The sequence below is a fragment of the Rhinatrema bivittatum genome, chromosome 3, assembly GCF_901001135.1.
Source record: "Rhinatrema bivittatum chromosome 3, aRhiBiv1.1, whole genome shotgun sequence".
Lineage (NCBI taxonomy): Eukaryota > Metazoa > Chordata > Amphibia > Gymnophiona > Rhinatrematidae > Rhinatrema > Rhinatrema bivittatum.
The window spans coordinates 299,859,157-299,886,958 of record NC_042617.1 but is presented as its reverse complement, the minus strand read 5'-3'; the positions used below and the strand labels follow the sequence as shown (position 1 = coordinate 299,886,958).

Here is a 27,802-nt window from a genome sequence, read left to right as displayed (position 1 = left end):
TCAAGCACATAAAAGGGGAAGCCCAGGCTTTATCACAGGGGTTCAGTCTCCTGCACTCTTTTCTCTGCTCCTGCACCACAGCTTTGCAACTTTTTTTTTTCAACTTAGTTTCCACTGCTCTTAGGGAAACCACCCACCAACACTATGAATAGAAGCAAGGTCTTTAGTTCTAGCTCTACTGTAGCAGGTGGGGGTCGCTCTGGCTTTAGTTCAGGTACTAGTAAATCTCGGAGTGGATCTAAGTATGGTCAAGGTAACATGAGCTCCCAGAGTTTCCATGAACTTGGTGGAGTAAGGAAGATTTCTGAAGCTGTAGCTGGTAGTGCTCGAAGTGCATTTGGTGGTGGTGGGAGGTCCGGTTTTGGTGCAGGTGGTGGCTTTGGTGCTGGTGGATTTGGTGGTGCTGGTGGATTTGGTGGTGCAGGTGGACTTGGGTTTGGTGGAGGACTTGGGTTTGGAGGTGGTCCTGGGTTTCCAGTTTGTCCACCCGGTGGTATCCAAGAAGTTACCATCAACCAGAGTCTCCTGGCACCCCTCAACTTGGCGATTGATCCAGAAATCCAGAAGGTGCGAATTGAGGAAAGAGAACAGATCAAGAATCTCAACAACAAATTTGCCTCGTTCATTGATAAGGTAAGTCTCTGAACCTAAACATCTTGTTCCATGTAAAGATCTGCAGCATGTGCTTATGGTAGAAGACACTTCAACTTCCAATAGATGGACAGGAAAATGCCAATTGATTTTGCATATCCTAAAACAACATAAGAGGGCTTCAGTTATACTGTAGGAATGTTGCTCCCAGCAAATGTTAAATTAAAAACATTGTAATGTTTTACCACTGTAGGCTCATTTAAATAGAGCCCGATATTCAAAAGATCTAGAATTCCAACTCTTAAGGAGAGGTGCTCAGATCTTCCTAAATAAAAAAAAATGTTCCCTTGCTCAATGCCTAAATCTAGGCACTTACAAGTGGGTGGGGATGGTTAGGGGAATGCTGAGTGCTGATTTCAGGTGTAAGTGCCACACCTTATACTCAGTGCAATAGCTGTCTTAAATTTAGGAACCTCAGTTTAAGGCTTCTAAAGTTAAATTTTGGCGACTATATTTATCCCGTAATTATGGAGCTTTAGATCATCTGAAAATAGGCTTCTAAATTGAGGCACTCAGCACTATTTGAATATCAGCCTCTAAGCTCCTTTGTAGGTTGTGATACCTAAGATTGGACAAACAAGAATTATCCAAAGCTGCAATACATGAGCTTTCAGGACTTAGAATGTAGATAGGTCCCTTCATTTGGATATCATGAAGTAGGGACCCCTATGAACTTAGAAATTCATGTACAACAAATTTTGATCATTTTAATACTGGTCCAATATAAAAATATCACAACCTGCAAGCAAAGACAGTTTTCTCTAAGATCTGACTGACTACTGGAGTTCTTCCCCTTTTTTAAACTATGAGCTTTCAAAGGCACAAAATCCTGTGCATGGTCTCTGCTCTTTTAGTTCCTCTGAAGAAGGGTTGTTCTGAGAATGGAATGATAGAGGAGTGGGTGTGTCACCAAGTATCAGCCTGAGTGAGGATTGCTGAGGTTTCAGTGTAATGCAAAAACTACATTCCACATCTCTTACTTTCAAAAGCAGCCAGAGAGAAGGACTCCTTTTCTCAACAGCTTGTCTCTAGTAAGAAAACACAGCCAAATGTGTTTTATTCTGATGGCAGCAGTCATGAAGTAACAATAGCACTTCCATCCTTCCTGTTTTTCTTACATTTAAAATCTGTAGGAAGGTTTCTTTCTAAAGAATGACAAACCAAAATCAGTTTTTTAATGTATTTCCTGAGGATGAGCAGTGTTAATAATTCTTTGCTGTCAGCGATCCTGAAAGTAACTTAAGTAGCTAAAGTATTTTTTGCCTGTGGGATTTTTTTTTTCTTTCTTTCAGGTCCGATTCCTTGAGCAACAGAACAAGGTGCTCGAGACCAAATGGAATTTGCTGCAAGAGCAGGGAGGTCAGACAACTACATCCCGCAAGAACAGGATTGAGCCGCTCTTTGAGGCTTACATAAGCAACTTGCGGAAGCAGCTGGACTGCCTGCAAAGTGATAAAAATCGAATGGATGGTGAACTGAGAAACATGCAGGCTCTTGTTGAGGATTTTAAGAACAAGTATGTGAAATGGCAAAGGTGTACTACAGATAGAACATAATACTAGAACTGAAACGCATGAAACCCAAATAACACTGATTCCCAAAGATAGTATGAGGCTTTTTTCTATATTAACGGGGATAAAATAACACACCTGTGGCACCACCGTGAATAATTTCATATGATAGCTTTATTAATTCCAAATTAAGGTCTATGAAATGCAACATGGTCAGTTACTTCTGGGAAAAGACTTGTTCTGCTGACCTTAGGATCCTTCTACAAGAGAGAGAAATGACCTTGATCCTAAGCCCTGCTCATCCTATTGGCGGCTTCCAGTCATGGCTTGCATAAAGCTGAGTCTGCAATACGAGCAGTTGCTGGTTTACCTGTTGTCCCAGTGGCAGTGGCTCGGTTTTATGTACACTACTAAACTCTGCCTGGCATTAATTATCCTTTGAGTGGGAATTAGGACCCCGATAATGAATACTAGTAACTACTCATCGCTCCTCTGTCAGAGGTGAAAGGACAGGCTTGCATCTTGATAATTCTGTTCCAAAACATACAAGTACCATTACTAGATGCAAATTACATTTATAAATGGTGTGATCCACTGCAATTTACCACAGTCACCACCACACTCCAGGAAAATCAAAAGTATCAGGGGTAAATTTCTTGATCAGGAAAAAGCAAATTACAAAGCATGCAGAAAGCCTGCCAGGCAGTTTGCCTACCCAGTTTTGAAATGGCATATTATTTGACTTAGTTTTTTAATTTATGGCAACTTTTGTAAAAGAAAAAAAGGGAATCGTGAAAGCCAAAAATGTGTTCAGACAGGGCGAGATTTAGCCATAAGTAACATAGTACATGCCTTAGGTGCCGAATTCTGAAGGTGCCCAAAAACTAGAACTCCCCTTGCTGCTCTCCGACTGCTGGAGTGAAATCCTGATAATTATGGGCACCACAATCTTAAATCTGGTCTTGTCTTCAGATAGTGATGTGCTATTTTTGCCTGATATTTAAATTTAACCCTTGGAAGGAAGAGTCAGAGAGTGCTTTTAACACGAGTTTTTACTTCTATGATTTTTCTTGAACTGGTTTAAAAGTGATGGAGCTTCCAGAAATATATTATGGAGACAGTCTGTGCTTAGTCACCTGCTTTCAGAGATTGGTACAGTAGCTCAGACCAGTCTTCTTAGCATAGGCAGCTAACTCAGCCAAACAGCATTAGATGTATTGTGTTCAATGTTGATACCCCATGTTCAGACTTGGGACAGAAATCCTTAGTAATGCAATCATGATTGACAAAGCCTCGCCATTGTCCTAACATAGGACTAATGTTTTACAGACATTGATTATATTACTTTACTAGAAGATTCAGGCAAGAGAAGATAAGAATGTAATACACTGGAAAGAATCTCTTTTAAAATAGTGTATCTTTAAGTTTATAGCAAGAAAGGCAATAGAGAAAGCAGAGTTGCTTACTTGTAACCGGTGTTCTCTGTGGACAACAGGAGGTCAGTCATCTCACATCCAGAACTTTGATTTAGCCTAGCTGAGCATGCATTAACCACATATCCATGCGGGCTCCCCTTCAGTCTTGTAACGTAGAATTCAAGGATAAAAGTAATAAAGGAGAAGAAACCTGCATAATGGAAATCCAACTTAGGTGGGTTTTGTGGGGACTGACATCCTGATGTCCTTGGAGAACACCTGTTACAAGTAAAGAACTCTGCTTTCTCCAAGGACAAGCAGGATGGTAGTCCTCACATATGGGTGACCAACAAAATACCCAACTAGGTGCCAACAGGCACAACACAGGTTTTCTTCTTAACAAGATAATGGCTGCCTGAACACAAACAACTGGTCCTAGGCGGGAGCAGAGTTGGTTTCTACACCTCAACATTTTCTGAAGGTCAGATTGGCCAAACCTACTGTCACGATGGCCATCCCTATCCAGACAGTAAAGCGATGTGAATGGGTGGAGAGAACTTCACAGGCTAGCTCTCCAGATCTCCTCTATGGGAACTGTTCCAACTAGGCCACCAATGCTGCCATGGCTCGAACAGAGTGAGCCTTGACATGGCCCCCAATATGTAGCCCCACCTGGGTATAACAGAAGGAGATGCAGTCTGCTAGCCAATTGCAAAGCAACTGCTTGGCAACAATAATGACCAACTTTTTCCTATCAAAAGAAACAAAAAGTTCTGTCCACTCTAGATAGAAGGCTAAGGCTCTCTTGCAGTCCAACTGTACAGGGCTTGCTCACCTTGGTGTGAGTGCGCCTGGGAAAAGAATGTTCACAGGACGAAGGACTGGTTAAGCTGGAAGTCAGACACCACCTTAGGCAGGATGTGTATTCAAGACCTCCCTATCATGGAAAAAATTAGTGTATGGTGGATAATTCAATAAGACCTGGAGCTCACTCACCCTGAGTGCTGAAGTGATGGCCATCAAAAATATAACCTTCCCATCCAGGTACTTCAGGTTACAGAAGTGCAGTGGTGTTAAGCCCCTCACCTCTAATCACAAGTATCTCCAACATAGTTTCCAGCAGCATGCTGTTCCAAGGACCTGGGATGGAACTTCTAATAACTCTGGACTGCCTTTACAGGTCTCCTAGCTGGGACTTCCTGTAGCACTGGCTGATGATGTCACATTCTCCAGGAATATATAAGGAAGTTTCTTGCAACTAGCCAGCACCTCAGAATCAGGTCTCCTGAGTAGCCTGCTTCTCAGTGCATGTACCTAGTTCATGTCTTCTGCCTCTGTCTTCCCAGCCTTGTCTTGTCTTCCTGTTCCCTGTGGTTATGCCTTGTCCTGTCCCTGGTCCTCTGCCCTTGTCTGTTGATATCCTTGGCTGTCTTCTTCACTGACCCCAGGTCCGTATGTGACTTCTGCTTGCCCACTGCCTGCCCAGACCTTGGATTGTCTTCTGGATTCTGCTTGTTTGCTGCCTGCCCTGATATTGGACCGCTTGATGGACACAGCTGCTTTCCGCCGGCCCTGACATGCACTTGGATTTGGACCCTCTCATGCCATACCCTGGGGCCCGCTTAAGTCCTGTCAACCATCTGCACCAAGGACCCAACCTGCGGGAACAGTGGTTGTTAGAGTGGAAGTGCCCATTGGTCCTCTGCTGGTGATTCTGTCTGTGGCGAGAAGAGCCGCGCGGATTCACCCATGCCACATGTTCCATTACCTCACCACACAGGTGTCCATATTGCTACCAGTTAGTCCAAAAGGGCTCATGGTGTGGCCAGAAGACTACCACCTGAACAGTTTGCTGAGGCCATGGTCCCAGTGGAGCTGGCTATACCCCATGCCATTCCCGGTACTGCTCAATGAATTCAGCAGCAGCAGAATGTACTGAATCAGATCACGGGGATTCTGGAAAGACTGGCATTGCAGATGGACGAACTCTTCCAACAGTCAGCATCACCTGGTGTGCCTTCCCACTGGCTCCAGCAGTCCCTACTCCGGTGCATCCCTGACTACCTCCCCCCTGAGCTATCACGGTGACCCTAGGAAATATCGGGGATTCATTAATCAGTACCACATGCACCTCTCCCTGCAGGTGGCCCTCTTCCCTACCAACAAAGCCAAGGTAACCTTCATACTATCCATGCGGGGAGGATCCGCCTAGTCCTGGGTTTCCCCACTGTGGGAGCAGGAAGAACTGATTCTGGAAAACCTAGATTAAGTCCTTCAAGACGTCTGCCTCATCTTCGACGAACCAAGAGACCCCATATCGACCACATGAGGCAGAGAAAACAAAATGGCAAAAAAAAGTAAGGTTTATAAAGAATTGGCCAAACTAGGCCCAGAAGATTAATCAGGCTCACCCAACCTCGAAACACTAGGCTCTGCACAAAAGAAGAGAATGAATGGGACCCCGCGTGGATGAGTGATATAATGCATGCTCAGCATGCTCAGAGAGGCTAAGTCAAAGATCTAGAAACTTTGACATAAGATGTATTTGCCGGGCTCCATCCAATTATATCATCCATGTATATGGACTACCATTCTGCACAAAACATTAGATTAGGTTTAGACAGACTATTATGAGGCCGATATTCAAAAAAGGTGTGCTTCTAAATTTAGGTCCTTAATTTAAGTGCCTATTTTAGATAAATTTAGGGTAAAATTATCTGGCTAACTTTGGAAGGATATTTAGTAGTGCAGCCATACAATTGAATACAGATGGCATCTTAGAGATATTTATCTGGATAACTTTAGGGCAGCCCTACAGCATGACCAGAGTTAGTTGGATATAAGTCTGAATGTCAGAGTTAGCTAAATAAATTATCTGGCTAGCCTAACGTCTTCCAGAAATACCTACAGAATACCCTTACGTTATCTGGCTACATAATAGTCAGTAAAGTACCCAAAATAGTCAAAGTCAGCATTTATCTGGATAACTTGTGAGTTATCCTGTCAAATGTCTCTGCATATGGAACTCCATGAGCCTAAATTTAGGAGCTTAGCCCTAGTATATTTTTGAAAGGGACAATTTAGAGTCTAAACCCTTTAAAAACCGTCCCCTAATTTTTTTTTTAAAACATGCCAGATTCTGATAGCTCCTCATTAAGACTTCACTTACACAGGAAACAACAGTTTAATGAATCCTTTGCTTGAAGAAACAAGCAGTAATCAAACACTGTCTCCCATTTCTCAAAAGATATGAAGATGAAATCAATAAGAGAACAGCTGCAGAGAATGATTTTGTGGTGCTCAAGAAGGTGAGTGTCACCAATATAAATAATTAATACAAACATAAATATACCTGAAAGTAAAAGATCATACCAATAAAGAACAGAAGCATGGCTGGAAAGTAAAGAAAACAGAGTAATTACACAGTTGTTATTCCATCACTCATGACAATGACAGTTACAATGGCACATACGCCAATAACTATGTTTCAGGATGTGGATGCGGCCTTCATGAACAAGGTGGATCTGGAGGCACGATTAAATGCCTTGAATGATGAAATCAACTTCCTGAAAAGTCTCTATGAAGCCGTAAGTACATTCTACATCCTAGAACATGTTAATAAACTAATATTTTGAAAATATCACTCCATAAACATACAGATGATGTCCATCCCTACAACCTTGACTCACGCCACAACCTGAAGACAACCCTAATTCATTTCAAATTACAGATTACACTTCACTACTTCTATTAAGCACTACTAAACTTATGGTAATAACAGACCATGTTTCTTTAAGGCTTTTTTGGAATATTTCTCTGGTACTAGAAAAAAGAATTCTCTGGTAGTAAACGCAAATAATAAGATCTTTCTACTGAGAGAGACAACAAAGTTCCCATTAGGGATGGCAGAAATCAGGAAGGTTTAAGAACTTTTGAACTGCCTAAAATGTTGGAGACATTTTGGATATTCTATAGAACATTATGGAACAGATTTGAAAAGGCCTACATGCGTAAAGCCCAGGAGGGTCAGAAAGGGGCGGGGAGGGGTGTGGCTTGAGGCCGCTGTGCCAGTGGATCACGTGCCAACAGGGTGCCAGTGTGCACAACCTGCGCCTGCCCTCAGGCAGGTGCAAAAAATAAGATAAGGTTTTTTTGGGGGGGGGCTAGGTTAGGGCTAGGGGGCGGGTAGGTTAGGGGAAAGGGAAGGGAGGTTAGTGTAGGGGGTTGGGAAGTTCCCTCCCAGTCTGCTCTGAAATTGGAGCGGCTGAGAGGGAACTGAGGAAGGCCGCGGGCGTCGGCGCACGCAGAATACACAAGTGTGCACCCCTTACGTGCCCCAACCCCCCCCTCCCCCCCCCCCCCCCCCGATTTTATAACATACGCGCACTTTCGCGCGCATGGTATAAAATCAGGCGTCCATGTTTGCGCACCGGGTAGTGAGTGCACATGGATGCGCGCTCGCATTCTTTTAAAATCTACCCCTATAGATTTAACAGAGCAATTGTGAGGTAGATATTCAATAGAAAATGGCTAAGTAAGTTAGCCAAATAAACCTTACCCGCTGGGTTACATGAGATATACAGCAGGATGGTTATGCTGCTGAATATCTCCGTTTTCAGCACTACTTAGCCGACTAAGGGGGGTCATTTATTAAAGTGTTATATGGCGTTTTCGCATGCGAAAAGCACCTTTAAAGCATGCAAAAACACCATAACGCATGGTGGGATGCAAATTAGGAAAAGGGGAGGAGTTTGGGGTGGGATTTCTGGCCAAGTGGGCTGGCTTTTCAATTTGTGAAGCCATAACACACAGTTTTAAAACAGATATTAACTACACCTACCACACATTGTGATAAACAGCATAAAACATGCTCCTTTTCCCATTGCATGTAATATTTAGTGAATTTTGATAAATCCAGGCCTAAGTTAGACCTGCTGTATATCAGGTCAAAGTTATTTATTTAACTTAACTGGATAAATTGGAATATTGGCAGGTATCCGGCTAAGTTAACTGGATAAATAGAGCCCCCCCCCCCCCCCACCCCATTATGCCCATAAGTGGCTAAACCAGCTAAGTGGTGACCACTGAACATAGCCAGCTACTCAGCAGCAGCCACTTAAGGCTGGATTTTCTAATGCCGCAAGGCATAGTGAATTCGGCAGTAACGGGGGCGAAACGGGGGGTGGTCCTGCAATAGCCTGCGGTGCGATCGCTGCCAGCATCGTGCCAAATAACTACACCATAAAAGGTGTATATTTATTCGGCACAAAACTGTCAGCGAAAAAGCAGTGTACCTTTCGCTGTCGGCAAAGTCTTCGCGGCGTCAGCCCCTGTGCCGCCCCAACAAGATTCCGCCCCGATCTCGGTATCGCGTGCGATCCACATAGAAAATGACCCCCTTAGCCAGAGACGTCGCTACTCAACCGGCTAAGTAGCTTTGAATATCAGGCTCTTTAAACCTAGGGAGGGTAATTTTCTAACAGTCTGTGGAGAGCTCAAATCTATATGTACAAAGTAAGTACAGACTTACATGTGTAAGTCTATTCTGAAAATTTGCAGGACTATGGATTCCTTAATATGGCATATTCACGCACAGTAAGAAAAAAAGAAATGTTGCAAATGAAAATTGAGAATTTGTAAATACAGAGAACACTTTTTCAAAATTTAAATTTGGACCATCATACCACCCTGCAGACACTGAACCTTTTTTCATTAAGTATCTTTTTTGAAATTTTTCACCAGGCTCGGTGATTCTGTTTAAGGGGAAGTATATCTTTTTATAAGCATTTGAAAAATTTCAAAAAAATATTCTCTCTCAGGACCGATGATTATAAGTGACCTTTAGCGGTGAGAATACTGAATGAAAAAAGGTTCAGCATTCATATGAAGATCCAAATTTAAATTTTGAAAACGTGTTCTCTGTGTTAACAAATTCTCAATTTTTATATGCAGCATTTCTTTTTTTCTTATAGTTGCTTCATTTGTATATTTGATTTGGATTCTTTTTACGTGATATACACGCACATTTACACAATAGGTATAAAATGTTCATGTGAACATTTATGCATATAATTTTGAAAACTGAAAATACCCCATCACAACTCTGACCCTGAGACTGTTTCTTTACACTATACACAAAATCACTTCCCGGCATACTTTTATTGTAGAGTTGTCTACAGCTTCAGGGGAACGTTTAAAAATCCCATTTATGTGCATAAATGCTTTTGAATATTACCCCTAAAAGCATTTCAGAAAAATACTGTTTCTTCTAGGCACATTACACAGAAAAAGAATAGAAAATAATTGTCAACCTACACTCTTCTGTCATTTCTCACCCCACAAACTCTTCCCACAGTAATAACCATAAATCTACCTCCTATTATAATGATTCAACCTATGACTTCTACACTCACAGTAATAACCATCATATTACCCTCTCCCAACCTTACTCATTCCCATGTCTGTTATACCCCTAGTAATAACCAGCAATCTGCCCCCCTCCTATCTCTCCTCACCCCATGTCCTTTACACCCCCAGTAATAACCATCACCCTGCCTCCCTCCTATTACTCCTAATCCCATGTCCTCTACATTCCCAGTAATAACCATCACCCTGCACCTCCTATCACTGCTCACCCCATGTCCACTACACCCCCAGTAATAACCATCACCCTGCACCTCCTATCACTGCTCACCCCATGTCCACTACACCCCCAGTAATAACCATCACCCTGCCCCCTCTGGGATTCCATAGGGTAGGCAGAGCCTGTGAATACTGGACCATGGGGTCATTTAGTCCCTGCACACGGTGCACACTGCCTTGTCAAAAGATCAATGTGCACATACTCCAGCTTTTCAGCTTTCAGTATTGGAAGCCCGGCTGGAAGGAGGCAGTGGGATTTTACTTAGATTACAGGACAGCTGGGGTAACAGTGATGGAAGGTAGGGAGAAAGTGCAGGATGGGATTGGAGGGCAGCAGGGGCAGGAACTTTCTCACTCCCAGACTTTTGCCACCTTAGGCACAGGCTTAGAGTGTCTGTTCTTAAATCTAGACCTGTATTCCATGTCCTTTGTAGCCACAATAACAAATAACAACCTGCCCAAGTCTATCATTTTTCACTATATGTCCCCTATATCAGGCTTGAGCAATTCCAGTACTCAAGGACTGCAAAACAGTTGGCCCTTGAGTACCAGTTTTCAGGACATCCCTAATGAATATGCATGAGACAGACACGAATCTCGTGCATACTCATTAGGGATATCCTGAATTCCCGACTGGTTTGCGGCCCCCTTGAGAACCAAAATTGCTCAACCCTGCCCTACATTCACTGTAATGGCCAGCAACACACCCTCGCCTAACTTCTCATTTCCTCTGCAACTAATATAATATTAACTGACTTGCACCTCCAATCATTCCTCACTCCATTTCTTCTATACCCACTGTAATAACCCATCAATCTGCCTCCATGATTCTGCAAAGTATGACCTACACCTACAGTAGTAAATACCAGCATGCCGACTCCTAAAATTCTTCATTCCACATCCTCTACAGCTACTGTAATATCTCTCAGCATTCTCCTTCATAGACATTTTCCCCTCCATGCGAATCGGCAAGGGACAGAATCGACGCAAGACAACTTTAAAGCCAGCGCCAGTGAGCCTTTGGCGCTGCACGCCGGGCATCGCGCACCGAAGGAGCGCAACAAAGGGGCCTGCCCCTTACTGCGCTCCTTTGTGTGGCCACCTTTGTGCTCTTCCTCTTCCTTGCCCACATACAACCTTGCCTTTCCCATTTGCTTCCCTACAACGTAAGTCACAAGTCTACAATCTATTCACACCACTTCCCTCCCCCCCTGCCACCAGTCCCTTTACATGCCCTTTCCACAGGACCTCCTCATTGGATAATACCTCCTCCTTGATTACTATCTCTTTCTTCCCTTTCCCGTGCTCTATAATATACACTCCCTTTTCCGTACTCTACAATATACACGAAACTATACAACCACGCTACAGCGACATTCTTCAACCCCTCTCTATCATTACTTATCCTACTTCCCCACCCTAAACATCTGCGATGCTATCCCACCCTATTCCCACCCTCAAATACCACTATCTCCCATATAAAAAAAACCCCATCCAACTCTCCTCCTCCTCTCACAAGAGCTATGGTACCAATCATGATTTCTCCTCTCACCCAATTTCTTGGCCTCACTGCTTTCTCCCTCATCCTTTTTAACTCACAATAGCTAGTCAAAAAGACACCCATCCTTAACGACCTCCTTTTAGACACTCAACCTGAGATCTGCGCGATAACAGAAACATGGTTCAGACCTACAGACCTAGTTCTCACTAACCAACTTCCCACATAACATTACGACATCTTTTCCCTACCCAGGCACAAAAAAAGAGGCGGAGGATTTTTACTAGCAGAGGCCTTTTACTAACCGCTAATCTCACAATCTATCATCACCACTGAAATAGGCCTCTTCAAATCCACACAATTACAAATCTGCCTGGTATACACTCCCCCGGGTCTACTAGACAACAACCCCTCACCTATCATTGAATTTATAGCTGATAACCTAAACATTGATATAGAAACATAGAAATGATGGCAGAAGAAGACCAAACGGCCCATCCAGTCTGCCCAGCAAGCTTTCACACTTTTTTTTTCTTTCATACTTATCTGTTACTCTTGGCTCTTAGTAACTTTTTTATTCTATTTCCCTTCTACCCCCGCCATTAATGTAGAGAGCAGTGTTGGAACAGCATCTAAGTGAAATAGCTTAATTGGTTAGGGGTATTAACCACCGCAATAAGCAAGCTACACCCATGCTTATCTGTTTATCCAGACTATGTAATTCAGTCTTTGTTGGTTGTTGCCTGAATACAGATCCATGTTTCTTCATTCCCCCCTGCCGTTTCTTCACATCCCAACCATTATTCTCAGAGACTTTAATCTCCATGTTGACAAGGTCCCACTATCCCCCAACTGTGAAGCTTTTCTGTCATCTATGTATGCCATGGGATTCAAACAAATTATCTCTAGCCCCACACACAAAGCAGGTCACACACTTGATTTAATATTTATAAACTCTCTTATCTCCGCTACCGACACCCTATCCTGCACTCCAGTACCGTGGTCGGATCACCCGCTCATAAAGGCCCACTTAGCCATCAAAAAATTGATCCTCCCCCTCCACACAAAAATACCATCCATTTCAGAAAACCCTGCGCCAAAGAGGACCTAATCTCCCACCTCACCAATGACATCAAGAACCTAGGCTTTTCCAATGCAGAATCGACTGTTTCTTCATGGCACAAAATAACTAACAATATCGCCAATAAAATCTGCCCACTAATGACGAACGAATTCAACACCGCCATTAAGACCAAAAAACCTTGGTACACATCAGAACTAAAAAAACTAAAACATGAACTAAGAACTAAAGAAAAGAAATGGCGTATAGATCCATCCGCCTCTATGCAGGCATCCTATAAATCTTCCCTTCACACCTACAGATCTACTATCCTCAAAACAAAAAAAGACTTCTATGTGCTCAAAATCCATAACTTTCAATATGACCCCAAGGCCCTTTTCTCGTATGTTTCAGATCTCATTAAAACACCACCACTCCCCATCTCAGAAAACAAAGCGAAAAGCAAATGCGAGGAACTTGCAGTCTTCTTCCAAGACAAAATTTCCAAACTCCTGCTATGGTTCACTTCCTCCCCTCCCCCCCAACAAAAATTCCAGCTTATCTGGAGCCGCCTTCAACACCTTTGAACCCATCTCATCCCATGAAACTGAAACCCTCCTAAAGAAAATAAAACCTTCCTCACACCCTTCCAACCCTATCCCCACAAAATTACTGTTGACTATAACTAATTTAATTGCTAAACCCCTTGCCAAAATCATTAACTACTCTCTTTCCCTCGGACATGTCCCCAATGCCTTGAAACAAGCGACCCTGAAACCACTATTGAAGAAACCCAACCTGGACCCTGGAGAACTCGCTAACTTTTGCCTGATTTCAAACCTCACATTTATAGCAAAACTTCTGGAAAGGGTAGTCAACATCCAACTGACCGATTTGGCTTTCATAAATTCTTTAACACCGAAATACTCCTAATATCCCTCTCTGACACCCTCATCAGGGAATTAGATAAGGGCCAGTCCTTCATCCTGACATTATTACACAGCTCATCAGCGTTCGACACTATCAACCACAACATCCTTTCAGGAACCGTCCACCACTGGTTTCAATCCTTCCTTAATGATAGACACTATAAGGTTAGAATTGGTAATAAGGAATCCACCCCTATCATCCTAACATGTGGAATCCCTCAAAGATCTTCCCTCTCCCCAACCCTTTTCAACATTTACCTCCTCCCCCTTTGCCAACTCCTATCCAGCCTAGGCCTTACCCACTTTGTCTATGCGGACGATGTCAAATCCTCATTCCTATAACCAAATCTGTCTCCAAATCACTCAAGACTTGGGACAACTGCCTTAACTCTGTTAACCTGCTGCTTACCAGCCTCAACCTCGCCCTCAACCCAGCAAAAACGGAACTACTCATCATCTCCCCTGAAAAAATCTACCCCTCCCCTCCTGATTCGACCACATAAACCGCCCGCCAAGTAAAAGACCTACGTGTCATTCTGGACAGCCAGCTGAACCTAAAAAAATTCATTAACACCACAATTAAAGACGGCTTCTTTAAACTCCAAGTTCTAAAAAAATTAAAACCTCTCCTCCACTTCAACGACTTTCGTACAGTCCTTCAAGCCACTTTATTGTCAAAAATTGACTATTGCAACTCTCTGCTCCTAGGCCTCCCTATGACGACCATTAAACCCCTCCAAATGCTCCAAACTCCTCGGCCAGAATCCTCACTAATACCCGCAAAAAAGAGCACATTACCCCCATCCTCAAAGATCTGCACTGGCTCCCCATCAGCTTTGGAATAATCCATAAGAGCCTTACTATCATTCACAAAGTCTCTCCACAACCAACACACTCATTGGCTAAATGATTCCTTAATATACTATACTTCTAACAGACCAGTCAGATCCGCTTACAAAGGATCCCTCCATACACCATCCCCTAAATTGTCTCACCTCACCTCTACCAAAGAGCGGACCTTCATCTTAGCAGGTCCTACGTTATGGAATTCCATGCCTCTAGATATACGCCTGGAGCACTGTACCCAAACCTTTAAAAAGAAACTAAAAACTTGGCTGTTTAAGCAAGCCTTCACTTAACCAAGCCCTCCCATCACGATTCTCTCTCTCGCTATTACCAGCCTTACACCACCTCTCCCTATTATTCCCCTTCCCCCTCTTTGCTTACTTAAGTATCTTTTAGTGTCCTAACTGTATATAACCATTGTATATAACCCATTGTATATAAACATTTGCATATAAATCCATTAGACTATCAGTAAAAATAGTAAATCTTTGTATAGAAATCCATTAGACTATCAGTAGACTTCCTTTTGCCTCCCCAATTAATCCAGTTATGTTCTAGCTAGTTACCCCTATCCTGTCTTCTACTTTAATCTCAAATTAGATCTGACTCCCACTTCCAAGTTATTTTTCCCCTGTTCATTGTAACTTTTGCCTCTGTTTCCATGTTATCCTATCTGAGTTCCTTCTAAACTGATGTGATATTTTATATGAATGTCAGTATAGAAAAGTTTTTAAATAAATAAATAAATAAATGCCCTCTACTCACAAAGTAATAAATATCAGCTTGCCCTCTTTTTTCATTCCACACTCATTTTTCCTCTACATCCAGAATAATAACCATTAGTCTTCCCCACTCTTAACAATCTTCAGTTCATATTCTCTATAATCAATAAAAATCATGAACTGATCCTCCCGATTATTGATTAGCCATGATCTCTAAACCCATGGTAATAACCATGACTCTGTTATGACCCTCCCTCACACCTTATCCTTTTCATTACCTGTAATAACACTCATCCTGCCACCTGCCTATCATTCCTAAACCACATTTCCTCAACATCTACTGTAAGAATCATCAATCTTCCACCTATCATTCTCTTCAAACACAGAACTTCCCCCCTCTAACTTTCTTCACCTCACGTCATCTGCAACCACAGTAATAACCACTCTCTTGCCTTCTCCTTGTATTCTACTTTCTCAGTAACGGCCCTTTCCCTTCACTCATAACTTATCCCATGTCTTCTACATCCATACTAATAACATTCAGCATTCCTCCTCCAATCATTCCTTACCCCATATTCTCTATTCTCACAGTGATAAACATCAAAATGCTCTTTCCTATCATTCTGCATCCTATACCTTTTGCAATCTGAACCTCAGATTACATTTTTATCAATCCTCAATCCAGATCTTCCACACTTTAAGTAATAGCAACTGATCTGCCCTTATCATTCTTCCCCGTATATCTTCTTCACCACAGTCACAGCCATCAAACATCCCTTCCTGTCATTCTTCATTCCGTGTCTTCTATCATTCTTTCCCTCATTTCCTATGCATCCATATTAATAATCATCATCCTATTGTTCCCATCATTTGTCACTCATTGTCTTCAATACCTTCAATAATTATTAAATTGCCCCCTCCTGTTATTAATCATCTGAGCACCATCAGGTTTTCCTGGCCCAGAAGGCTTACAATCTAAGGGACTGATTTAATAAGTCTATTCCCCAATTTTCTTTCAAAGAGGTAAAACCTTAGTTAATCAGGACCTATGCTTATACCTGAGGCAATAAAGGGGGAAATAACTTGCCCGAGGTCATAAGAAGTTTACATGGGAGAAGTGGGATTTAAACCCTGGCTTCCTTGTTCTTAGCCTCTTACTCTAACTACTAGGCTGCTCCTTCACTCCTACATGTGTCCTAAGAACCATTAACCTGCATCCCCCTATCATTCTTTACCCCGGAGCCTCTGTGCTAAAGGCAGTGACCATCAACCTGCCCCTCCTCACATTCTACATACTTCTTCTTCAACAACAGTAATAAATGTCAAACTATAATAAACATCAACCTGCCTGCTTCTATCATTCTTACTCCATCCAAAGTAATGTGTATCAAGCTGCTCTTTCCTATCATGGCCTTTAGCAAAGATAACAACCATCAACCTGTCCCCTCCTATCAGCTCATGTGTTCAATAATAACCATAAAACAGCCTTTTGCTATCATTCTACAGCCCATAGCCTCTAAACATCCAATAATAAGTCTGAACTTACTCCATCCGACTATTCCTTATGTCTTTAATAACTTGCAGTCTGCCCACGATCAATCCTCACCTTACGTGCTCTTTACCTACAGTAACAAACATGAGCCTGTCCCCTCCTATCCTTCCTCATCAATACCCTCTCTTCCCACATAACAATGATTAACTTTTCTTCTCCCAACGCTTGTCATTCCATATCCTCTACAACTATAAAAATAACCATCAGCTTGACTCCTATTTTCCTTGCTTGTGTCCATTACATGCTCAGTAATAATGAACTAATTGACCCATTGCCTCCTCTTATCATTCATTACCCCAGCTTCTCTGCATTCACTGTAATTACCTTCAATTCCATCCCTACCATCATTCCTTACCCTATGTTCTCTTCTCCCAGTGTAATAAACATTAACCAGTCCCCACCATCATTCCACATTATATATCCTCAGAGTCACAGTGACAACTATGATCCTTCCTCACCTTTCATTCCTTACCCTTTCTGCAACCACAGTAATAATAATCACCAAGTAGGAAACTTCTTTTATTGGTTGAAGTGTTCTCTGTTTTTGTTCACATTCACTTGAACTTAAATACCAAAGCATCTTCTTATGTCAGAATTTGAACCTAGAATTCTATATTGGAATGGATACTGAATTTAGGAAACACATTCTCCCTTCGAATTTGGCAACTCTGCCTCTTTTGAATCTACTCTTAAAATGTACCATTATTACATCCTAAAATTCACCATACCCAAGTACATTATAAAATTAAAATTGTTTGGATTTTTTTGCAAATAAAGAAATGTTTTAGATAACAAATAGAGATATGTTATAGATAACTAAAAGCCTTCATGAAGTGAGGAAGATTAATAAAAGCATATCAGTAAGTGGTGCATTTATATATGATTTACAGGAACTTGGTGAAATACAGGGTCAGATTGCTGATACATCTGTTATTCTTTCAATGGACAACAACCGTGCCCTGGATCTGAACAGCATCATTGCTGAAGTGAAGGCTCAGTATGAGGATGTTGCCAACAAAAGTAGACTTGAAACTGAAAATACATTCCAAAACAAGGTAAGTAAGAGGGTATGTGGAAAAGCTTATGACCCGATGGGGAGCCCTGGACGTGAGCAACAGGAAATGGATTCCTCCAGACTGGCCACTAACAGATGTACCACTGGCTGATGAGCACTGGCCAATGAACCACTGGTCTCACCTAGCATGGCACTTTTTATGTTCTTAATATATGAAGAGCCGATTTTCAATGGGTTAGGTTCCTAACTTTTGGAGTTAGACTCCTAAATTGGCCCTTTTGAAAATTTCCTAAGGCTGAGTACCTAAATGTAGGCAATTATTTATTTATTTATTTATTTTTAATTTTTATATACCGGTGTTCCTGTATAGAATACATATCGCACTGGTTTACAGAGAACTGAACTGTCACCTCAGGGGCGGATACATTGAAACAGTAGTTGAAAACTGAAAACTTATAGAGAAACCAATGGAATGCACTTCAAAACATGATTAGCAAAAAGAAGTATAATTCAAAGCCTAAACAATTCAAAACATATTTACAGTGGGGTTGGTGGACCAGTGACTGTAAAGCTCTATTCATCGGCTCTTAGCTATCAGGGAACGCTTGGCTAAACAGCCAAGTCTTTAGCTTCTTTTTGAATACCAAAAGGCAGGGTTCTTGGCAGAGGTCTGGAGGGAGCGTGTTCCAAAGTGAGGGGCCAGCTGTGGAAAGGGCGCGTTTCCTAAGTGAAGTTTTGGCAGGCTGGGTTTGTAGCATGTCCTTGTACGCTCTTCTGATGGGTCTCAAGGTGGTGTGCCGCTGCAGTTGGAAAGTTAGGTTGAGGGGGGAGGTGTTGTGTAAGGCCTTATGGATCATCATAAGGGCTTTGAAGAGTATCCTGAATTTAATTGGCAGCCAGTGAAGGTTCTGGAGAATAGGGGTGATGTGTTCCCTTTCATTGGAGTTAGAGAGGATCCTGGCCATTGCGTTCTGGACCATCTGAAGAGGTTTGATTGTGCTGGCGGGTAGGCCCAGGAGAAGTGAGTTGCAGTAATCCAGTTTCGGGAGGATGATAGATTGTAATACCAGGCGGAAATCTCGGAAGTGCAGAAGTGGTTTTAATTTTTTTAATACTTGCAATTTAAAGAAGCATTCCTTGGTGGTGTTGTTTACGAATTTGCTTAGGTTGAGTTGGTTGTCTAGTAGCCCACCAAGGTCTCTTACATGCGTTGTGTGGTCGATAGATGTGATGGGGAGTTGGGAAGAGATAGGAGGGTTAAGCGTAATGCTGTTGTCTGGTGCTATTAGGAGGATTTCGGTTTTGTTGGAGTTAAGTACGAGGCTGAGGCTGGTGAGTAGGTTGTTGATTGCAGTGAGACAACTATTCCAGTAAGACCAAGTTTTGTGAAGTGATTCAGCTATGGGGATGAGAATCTGTATGTCATCCGCGTATATGAAGTGCGTTAGCTTGAGGTTGGTTAGTAGATGGCAGAGCGGGAGGAGCTAAATATTGAATAGCGTGGGTGATAGTGATGATCCTTGGGAGGAATTAGTTTCACTGGGCTCTTAATTTTAGGTCCCTAAAAAGTGGGTGGCTACAGGGGTGGAGTTAGGGCAGGGAAAACAAAGTAGGAGCTTAGCACTGATTTTCAGCACTAAGCTTCTAACTTAGGCTTCTAAATCTAGGCAAATGAATAGCAGGCCTACATTTTTGGACCCTAAATGTAGGAGATTTTTCAGCTGAAAATGTAGGCACCTAAGTTTGGCTGGAAATAGAGGCCTAACCTAGGCACCAAATATAGATATCTCAATTTAGGAGCGCAGCTATTTTTTCTATATTGGGCTCAACAGACCCATATATTTATAGGATATCAGCATTTTCAAACAGCCCTAGTAGACATAAAGTCTACGGGTACTTTCTCCTTTGTATCTGCAGACTTTAGCCCAAATTATCAAACCAGACTTATGCTCATAAGCCTGCTCAGAAAATCCATAGGGTGCCCGGTAGATGCACAAAGATACACACAGAAAATTATACCCTGCTCGTATGCATATTTGCAGGCATACGTTCAAAAATCTAAAGGATGTGCTTAAATCCTTTCCCCATCCCCCAGAATGCCTCGTGAGTGTGGGTATAAGTACATGCAAAATCATGATTTGCACTCACTTTTACCTGTACGACCCCCAGTTGATTTTTAAAGAGTGATTTATACGCGTTAAACAGATTTTATACATGTAAAGTGCTTTGAAAATCAGGCCCTAAAATTTACTGACAGCACCTCTCCATATAGCCTAATTGCAATCTATTGTAAAATGGCTTAGCCATGCTCTGGAGATAATCAAAGGCTTGTAAGTGATGGGTGTGAGAAGTTCAAACAATGCATTTAGGTGAATCGTCAAAGCCCACTGAGTTTTATGTACGTACAGAGCTCAGGCCATGTAAAAATATGTGCATTACCCAGTTACACATGGACTTTTGGACAAACTGGGGTAAGCCATTCTGGACTGTGGATTTGGGGCAGAGTTGGAACGTATGTGCATGGAGTTCTATATCCAGCCACAGGCCAGCTTGGGAAGTTTACAGATAAATGTATATGGCTAACTTAGCTGGGATATTGAGTAGCTCAGCTGCATAGATTTACCCTGGAACACTACAGGGACAGAGCCGGATAACATTTTAGCTGAATCTGTGAAAGGAGGTCAGACCAACAGGATTCTTAGATCCTACTGTTTGGCCTGCTATGTGGCAAACCTAAGGCAAACATACATGCTGAATGTGACCTGATTGCTTTTTTATTTAAAAAATGCACTCATAAATGAACCTGCACAAGTTAAGGCCTCTCAAGAGCAGGTGTAACTTTGTGCTAGTTATCTGTGCATATACCAGGCCAATTACCTGCAAATTTTCAAAGAGAATTTATGTGCATAACTTTGCTTTGAAACTTTGGGGTAAGGTCTGCATTTAAAAGGTATTCTCAGACTTTACCCTAACTCACATAGTTATAAATGAAATTACCTCCTTAGTGATCAGTTTTCAGAACTGTGCAATTTGATACATAATCAGCTGCGGATTTTGTACCAGTTCTTGCCCCTACTTTCCCTTTAAAAACATCTTAGGAAAAAAAATACCCAAAGAGATCTGTGCCTGCTTTTTCTTGAGAAAAATGCCAAAGGGTTTATATGCGGAAAATTAGCATACACATATGTAAATAGCTTGCATTCCTGTATTGGTATTTTATGAATATCAAAAGTACACACGTATTTTTGGTTTCACACACACATTCCTGTGCAAAAAAAAAGGGGTGGTCTAAGGGCTTTCCGTGGCGGAGTGAATAGGTGGGCACAGAAATTGCCCCTTTTGATGAAAAAGAGAAAGCGGCAAGCAAAATGTGGGGAGTGGAGGAGCCATCTGAGGGGAGGGACAGGAGGGGTTTGTTTTTTGATTTCTTTTCTTCATTCTTTTTATCTCATTTGTTGTTTTATTCTTCATTTTAGATAAATAAAAAGAAACTAATAAACAAATTGACAAAAAAACCTAAATAAAAAAAAAACGAAAAGAAAACATTGTGCACACCCCTATGTCCTACAGTCCCGTCTTGCAACCATTTCCATTTCCTATATCCCATACCCCCAGCAAAACATAACCAAACTTGTAGTTGAGAGCTGGATGCTTCATTCTCTCTTCCTGCCCCTTGCATTTGCACCTAGACTGCCTTCCAAGGTCTTGCTGTTCAGCCAATATGAAATTGGAGAGGCCAGAAATTATACAAATCTGACAGGACAGTGGCAGCAAGTAATGATGCTAAACTTTCATTTTCTTTGGTCTTGTTGACCACATTCAGTTCCAGCAACTACAGGCAGCAGCTGGGCAGCATGGGGACAGCCTGAAAAACACCAAGGCTGAGATTTCGGAAATCAATCGCATGATCCAGAGGCTGCGAGCTGAGATTGAAAATGTGAAAAAACAGGTAACACCTGCCTTTTTGATATTCACAAGCAAAGGATACATGAAAAGTCCACTTTTTGATTTGTAGCTAATTATTCAAGGGTTTGACACTCTTTCTCCTTCTGCGCAATTTTCTTTATAGAATTAACATCAGTTCTTTGCTATGAATGGTCTAAATCTGAGGAAAGTATTCATGAGGCATGGTGAATTCTCACAGGAATTTCTAAAGCATATTTATTATGAGCTTGGAGCAAATAAAATTAAGGGAAAGTGAAAATGTATCAAGTTATTTGCTCTAACACAAAATTTCTCTAAATTTATCCATGAAAATATCCCAGAATTTTAGTGGGAAAAGAGCTGGGATAAAACGGGACTGCAGATATATTTTTTGTACTTGCTTGAAGCTTTGATAAATGTACACCCCAAATAATCCTATTGGTGAACAATTCACATGAACATAAACTTCATTTTTCTTTTTGGATGCCATTCAGACAGGTTACAGTTTCAAATGAGTGGATGCTATACCCTGAGCATATATTGCCCCTGAAAATGCTACTTCTAGGAGTCACAGCATGACATTTTTAGTTCTGAAGCCCAAGCAGATGAGATAAGAGATGAATTCTTTCTCAAAGTGACCATAATTATGCGTATAAAATCATGCCTGCTAGAAGTTTCAAATGACATGGGCTTTTATGAATCTAGACAGCTACTTGGAAGTTGCTTTTCAAACCTTACTAGACAGCCCTTAAGAATCTGCAAAACTACTGCATGCTAGAGAACAAGCAATCAAAGCTTGAAGATGAGCATCATCCCAAATTTGGGAAAATTTGCAAAAGCGATAGACCTGCAGTGCTTAAACTGGTCCTCAGGGCTCTCCGCACCCTACAGTGATTTTGATTTCCAGAAATGTATTAGGGGTATATTTTCAAGAGTTACATGCATATAAATTAGCATATATGCACATAAGTAGCTTATACTTGCATAATTGGTATTTTATAAACATCAGAAGTATGCACATATTTTAGGCTTCACACACACACACACACATATGCATGAAAAAAAAAGGGCCAGTCTAGTGGCCCCTAGGATGGGGCCAAAAGTTAAACACGTAAGTTGCCTATTTTATAAGAGGACACTCATATATTTGGCAACTTCCTTCTGTAATTTTACTTCTGCTAATTATCTTGCATAATTGATATCAAACTTTTTTATTATATAAAACTGGCTGGGTGGGAGGTCTGGGGGAATTGGGGGAAGCTCAGGCTGAAGAAACAGGAGAATTTCGATGACTTGGAAAAGGACTGGGTGAACTGGTAAAGGAAGGGGAAAAACAGGCAATTTCAATTATGTACACATATTTCCTCAACTTCTGTAAAGCACTTTTCTTTTATGTGGCAATCGACTGCAACAAATGGCATTTTATCTTTCTGTTTACAGTGTGCCCAGCTGCAGAATTCCATTGCTGAGGCCGAAGAACGTGGAGAACTCGCACTGAAAGACGCCAGAGAAAAACTAGCTGAGCTGGAGGCTGCCCTGAAGAAGGCCAAAGAAGAGATGGCCCACCAGCTGCGGGAATATCAAGAACTGATGAATGTCAAGCTGGCCCTGGATGTTGAGATCGCCACCTACAGGAAGCTGCTAGAGGGAGAAGAATGCAGGTTCGTGCAGTATTGTTGTATCTGAGGTGATAAAGCCTAATGAGACTTGGTGGAGGTTCTAGAACAAAGGTATGGTGTATATAAATGAAGCATTTCTATCCAGAAAGACTTCTGGATATATAGAACAGTGTTACATAGTGTAGGAAGCAAATTGGTAGCAGAGAAAAAAAAATAAGGCAGTGTGATGAATATCTCATGACGATAACATCTACAACTGAAGAAAGATGACAGTGCTTGTACAGCTTGGCCAACAGGAAGACCTCCTTTTGGCTGATCATTAGAGCTGAGCTACTGCCGATTGTGGACATGACTCATTGGAGCTCTTAAATTCTTTCTATACATTGTAATTCAGTGAGAAAACGGGCATAATATTTAAATATGTTACATTTGCTTGCGTATGTTACATTTGCTTGTGTTTTGTATTTGGTGGTTGGCCTGTTAAAGAGGAAAGAATATGTGATGAACCTCTCAGCATAAGAGATAATAACTACATCTGAGCAAAGGAAACAACTATTACAGCTTATGTAACAGGAAGGCCAGCTTTTGGTTAATCCAGGGGTAGGCAACTCCAGTCCCAGAGGGCTTCCGGATTCCGGACTAGGCTGAGACATTTCCTCACAATTCAGTAGGATCTGAGGATCCTTAGATAAGAAGTTCTTAAAATTCTCCCCAGCTGAGCAGCTACATAGAGCTACCTATTTTTCAAGGCAGTTATATTTAATAGCTGAAAAATAATGAGGTGCTTCCGGAGGAACGCCTCTTTCAAGTACGTGTAAAATGAAGCTTGAAATTTCTTCCACGCCTACATTTATGCATTTAGTCGTCCCCCCAGGTTAATTTCTAAAAGGCCTCTAAAAAGCTGTGTAAAACAGTTTTACACATTTATTCACTTTTGAAAATTCATGCTGTGCTAAGTGCATTTTCCAACAGAAACTATCTGAGTAGTACAGAAGAACCCGCATACTATGCCTCTAGGCAGCTTAATGAAAATTGCTCCCATAATTCTCATTGTTATGATACCAATAAGCAAACTGTCTGGTGTTTTAGTACCTTGGTGTATGTGCTGAGCAGAGCATCATTCCTCTGCAGCAACTGTATCGCATTTGCTAAAAAGCGTCTTCTTTGTCTGTATGATGATTTACCTGTAGTGCTTTTCTTTCTCTTCTAGGATGTCTGGAGAAATTCAAGCTCCTGTCAGCGTCTGTAAGTGTATTATATATTCACTTTATTTTGTCAGATGAGATGGCTTGGGAAATCTCCATTGTATTAGCATTTATATGGTGTCCTATAGCATGGTATCCTACATTAGATGGAGCTACAATGAATCCTTGCCCGAAAAGGTGTATAATCAAAGCAAGTGGGTAATCAACGGGAGGAAAATGTGAATTGCCTAGATCATAGCAACTGCCACTGACAGAAGGAGGCCTTAAATGTCATGCCACCCCTTTACTGGACGTGTTCATTGGCCCCCGTATCAAATATCACCGTCAGTATAATATGACTTTAATCATGTTTCTATATATTCATTCATTGTTGTGCTTCTCCTTATTTATAATGCCTCATTCCACGTTATGTCTTTCTAGCTCATTTCCATACCATGGAACTCTTGAATTCCAGTCATTGTAAGATTCTTGTGAATAAGTAGGAGTAAGGGGATTGGTTAATGTACACGGACTCTCTTATACTCAGATGTACACTAATACTAATACACTCACAGGTTCACTCTCATACACATTCATACTGATCCTCATTCTCTCACACACTCCCACTCCTCTTATTCACCCACGCACAAACTCTCACACACCTGCTCACTCACTTCTCACTCTTCCACACACATGCCTACTCACTCACACATTACTCTCCCTCACATATGCCCACACCTGCTCATATTCTCAATCACACTCTCACACACACACACACGCTCACTCACACACTCGTACTCATTCAACCTCTTTCCCCATCCTGCATCCACCAATAGCAGGTACTTCCTTCTCTTCTTTTGCACCCTCGGGGCAGCAGCAGGATCTTCCTCCTCCTCCTTCAGGCCGAGGAGCAATGTAGCAGTCTCTTCTTCCTGTGGGCCATGAGGCAATGCAGTAGAATCCACCCTCATGCCTACAACACCAACAGAAAACCTCCTTGTCCTCTCAGCTACACTAACACTGCTGCCATGTTCCTGCTGAGCCGGCTAAATGCTCCTCCTCTTCTGGCGTGCGACTGACTCACCTCCTCCTAGCTACCATCCGCGCAGCTATGAAGAATTCACCTGGGCTGTGCGGGGCGCTTCTTCATCCCACCTGGAGATTTCCTCCTTTGGCCCAGAGACCCAGCAATTTGTTTAGAATTTTGGAGTCTCTGGGCCAAATCTGGAGAGTTCCCAGGTATTCTCACATCTCTCTGTGAAATGCACTCCATACTCTGTCCCATTTTTGGCCCTCCTCTCTACTAGCACTATTCCTTGGAATCACCTACCTGTTGATATTGAGAGTTTCAAGGTTCTAAGTATCTTCAAACAAAAACTAAAAACCTCTCTCATCTCAATTTCTATTTGACCACAATTGTATCTTTTTTACTTCGGACTCTCTAACCTAAATATGTTGATTTTTTTATGTGAGCCGCTGAAACTGAAAAAAACAAATGCAGCGTTCATTGTTCTCAACCAAGAGGCCACTCCTTCTTGTCTAGAAAGATAATAAGTGAATAACAATCAGGACTTTTATTTTTCACCCAGTTCTGAGGGAGTATCTTTTCATGCTGATCTCAGGTCGTGATCCTATAAACCCCACCCTAACATTGGCAGGGCATCTGATTAACAGTCACAATTTGATGGCCCCTCTCTACTAGTTAGGGTGACCGCTGGGTTTTGTGAGCAGTGCAGCCAGACACCCATTTCTGTGTGGAGAGCCATTGCTCAGGAAGGGTCCCTGGAGCATCTCTGCAGTAGAGATATGCTTCGGGTAAAAATTTTGTGTTGGGCTTCATTTCAGCCCCCCCCCCCCTTTCGTTTTTCCCGCGGTTCAGGTTTTTTTTTTCGGGGGGCCCCGATTTTCGTGTTAGTGAGCACTTTCGGGAGTTAATGCATGCTAACTCCCGTTAGCAGACACTAACCTGGCAGAGTTAGCACGCACTAACGCAAAAAATAATTTTTTCTGAAATTTCAAAAAAAATTAAATTGTTTTTAGTTCTCCAGAACCATTCCAAATTAGACAATTTTGGTGACATTGCCTAATTCGGGAAAAACTATTGCACATCCCTACTATGCAGTAACCGTGCTTTCCTTTTCTCTGCTTTCATTCACAGCCGTGGTCAGCAGTATCAGCAGCTCTGGAGGTGGAATGGCCTCAGGTGGTGGATACGGTGGAGGATTTGGCGTCGGTGGAATGGGTGGTGGCGGTGGCCTGTCATATGGAGGCAGCGCCAGCTCTTCCAGTGGATTTGGCTCCAGAGGTGGAGGCGGTGGGGTGAAAATTCTCTCAACAACCTCTTCAAGCTCCCATAGCCAGAAGATCTATTAAAACCTCAAGTGTCACTTCACCATCGCTTCTTTACTAAATGAAAAGTTTCACTACTAGCTGGCATCCAAGAGTTGCCTTGCATATGCAGGGGTGGAACATGTGGCATCAAATCCAGTTCTAACTTCATCTAAATGTTCTTGCACACTGGTCTTTTTGGACCTGTTTTTCTATCCTGTTAAGCTCAGCTCTTTAACCAGTTTATTACCTGTTTCTCTCTCTCAATTCTTTGTAAAACCCCTGTTGATGGAGATAGTTCTTTGCCACTCCAGTAATCCTATGGCCCTGATGTTCCTTCCGCGTTGCTTACTCTGCTTTTTCTATAACATGGAATGTATTCTATGGATTATCGTGTTGTTTTAACCGGCACACTGTCTGCCTTAGACTGAATTAGGTAACCACACATCTCCAAGCATCGACAACAGAAATTAAGCATATTCATTAAACATGAGCTAAACATTTGGAAATTAAAGTGCAAGCCACTTTCTGAAAAAGGGTCATTTTGTTTGCTTTCAGAGAGATTATGTTGTGAAATCTAGAAACCTCCATAGTCTCTCATAATAATAAAAATGTCACTGTTCTGAAAATGCCAAATGAAATTAGAGCCACCGGTAAGCTTGCCAAACACATTGAGAGCATTGGTTGCTGTGTATGCCATGACTGTAACATGCATTTACACCTGCATATTCCGCTGATTTTGTGATGTATATAAACTAAACTGCTCACCAGCACCTGTTCTTTGTGGTCATAGCAGAATAAAAAACCTTTTGGCTTCATGGTGTATGTCCAATAAATGACTTATAAACATTACGCTGCTGTGCAGCAATTTATCTCAGAGGCTAAATGGTATCACATAACACTCTT

At 41.9% G+C, this 27,802-nt stretch overlaps 1 protein-coding gene across 1 annotated transcript; it reads left to right on the top strand.

The window, feature by feature from the left end:
* Positions 1-41: 41 nt before the first annotated feature.
* On the top strand, positions 42-27,717 carry LOC115087629 (keratin, type II cytoskeletal 5-like). Its single transcript, XM_029595038.1, has 9 exons — positions 42-633; positions 1,944-2,167; positions 6,825-6,885; positions 7,069-7,164; positions 17,717-17,881; positions 21,665-21,790; positions 23,206-23,426; positions 24,595-24,629; positions 26,727-27,717. The coding sequence occupies exons 1-9, from the start codon at positions 145-147 to the stop codon at positions 26,939-26,941; spliced, it is 1,632 nt and encodes a 543-aa protein (XP_029450898.1). The 5' UTR covers positions 42-144; the 3' UTR covers positions 26,942-27,717.
* The last annotated feature ends 85 nt before the right edge of the window (positions 27,718-27,802 follow it).

Excerpts from the sequence above, each read along its gene's own strand:
- LOC115087629 (XM_029595038.1), top strand. The coding sequence starts at position 145 with ATGAATAGAAGCAAGGTCTTTAGTTCTAGCTCTACTGTAGCAGGTGGG. Across the intron at positions 6,886-7,068 it reads ATTTTGTGGTGCTCAAGAAG|GATGTGGATGCGGCCTTCAT; the intron begins GTGAGTGTCACC and ends ACTATGTTTCAG. Across the intron at positions 23,427-24,594 it reads CTAGAGGGAGAAGAATGCAG|GATGTCTGGAGAAATTCAAG; the intron begins GTTCGTGCAGTA and ends TTTCTCTTCTAG.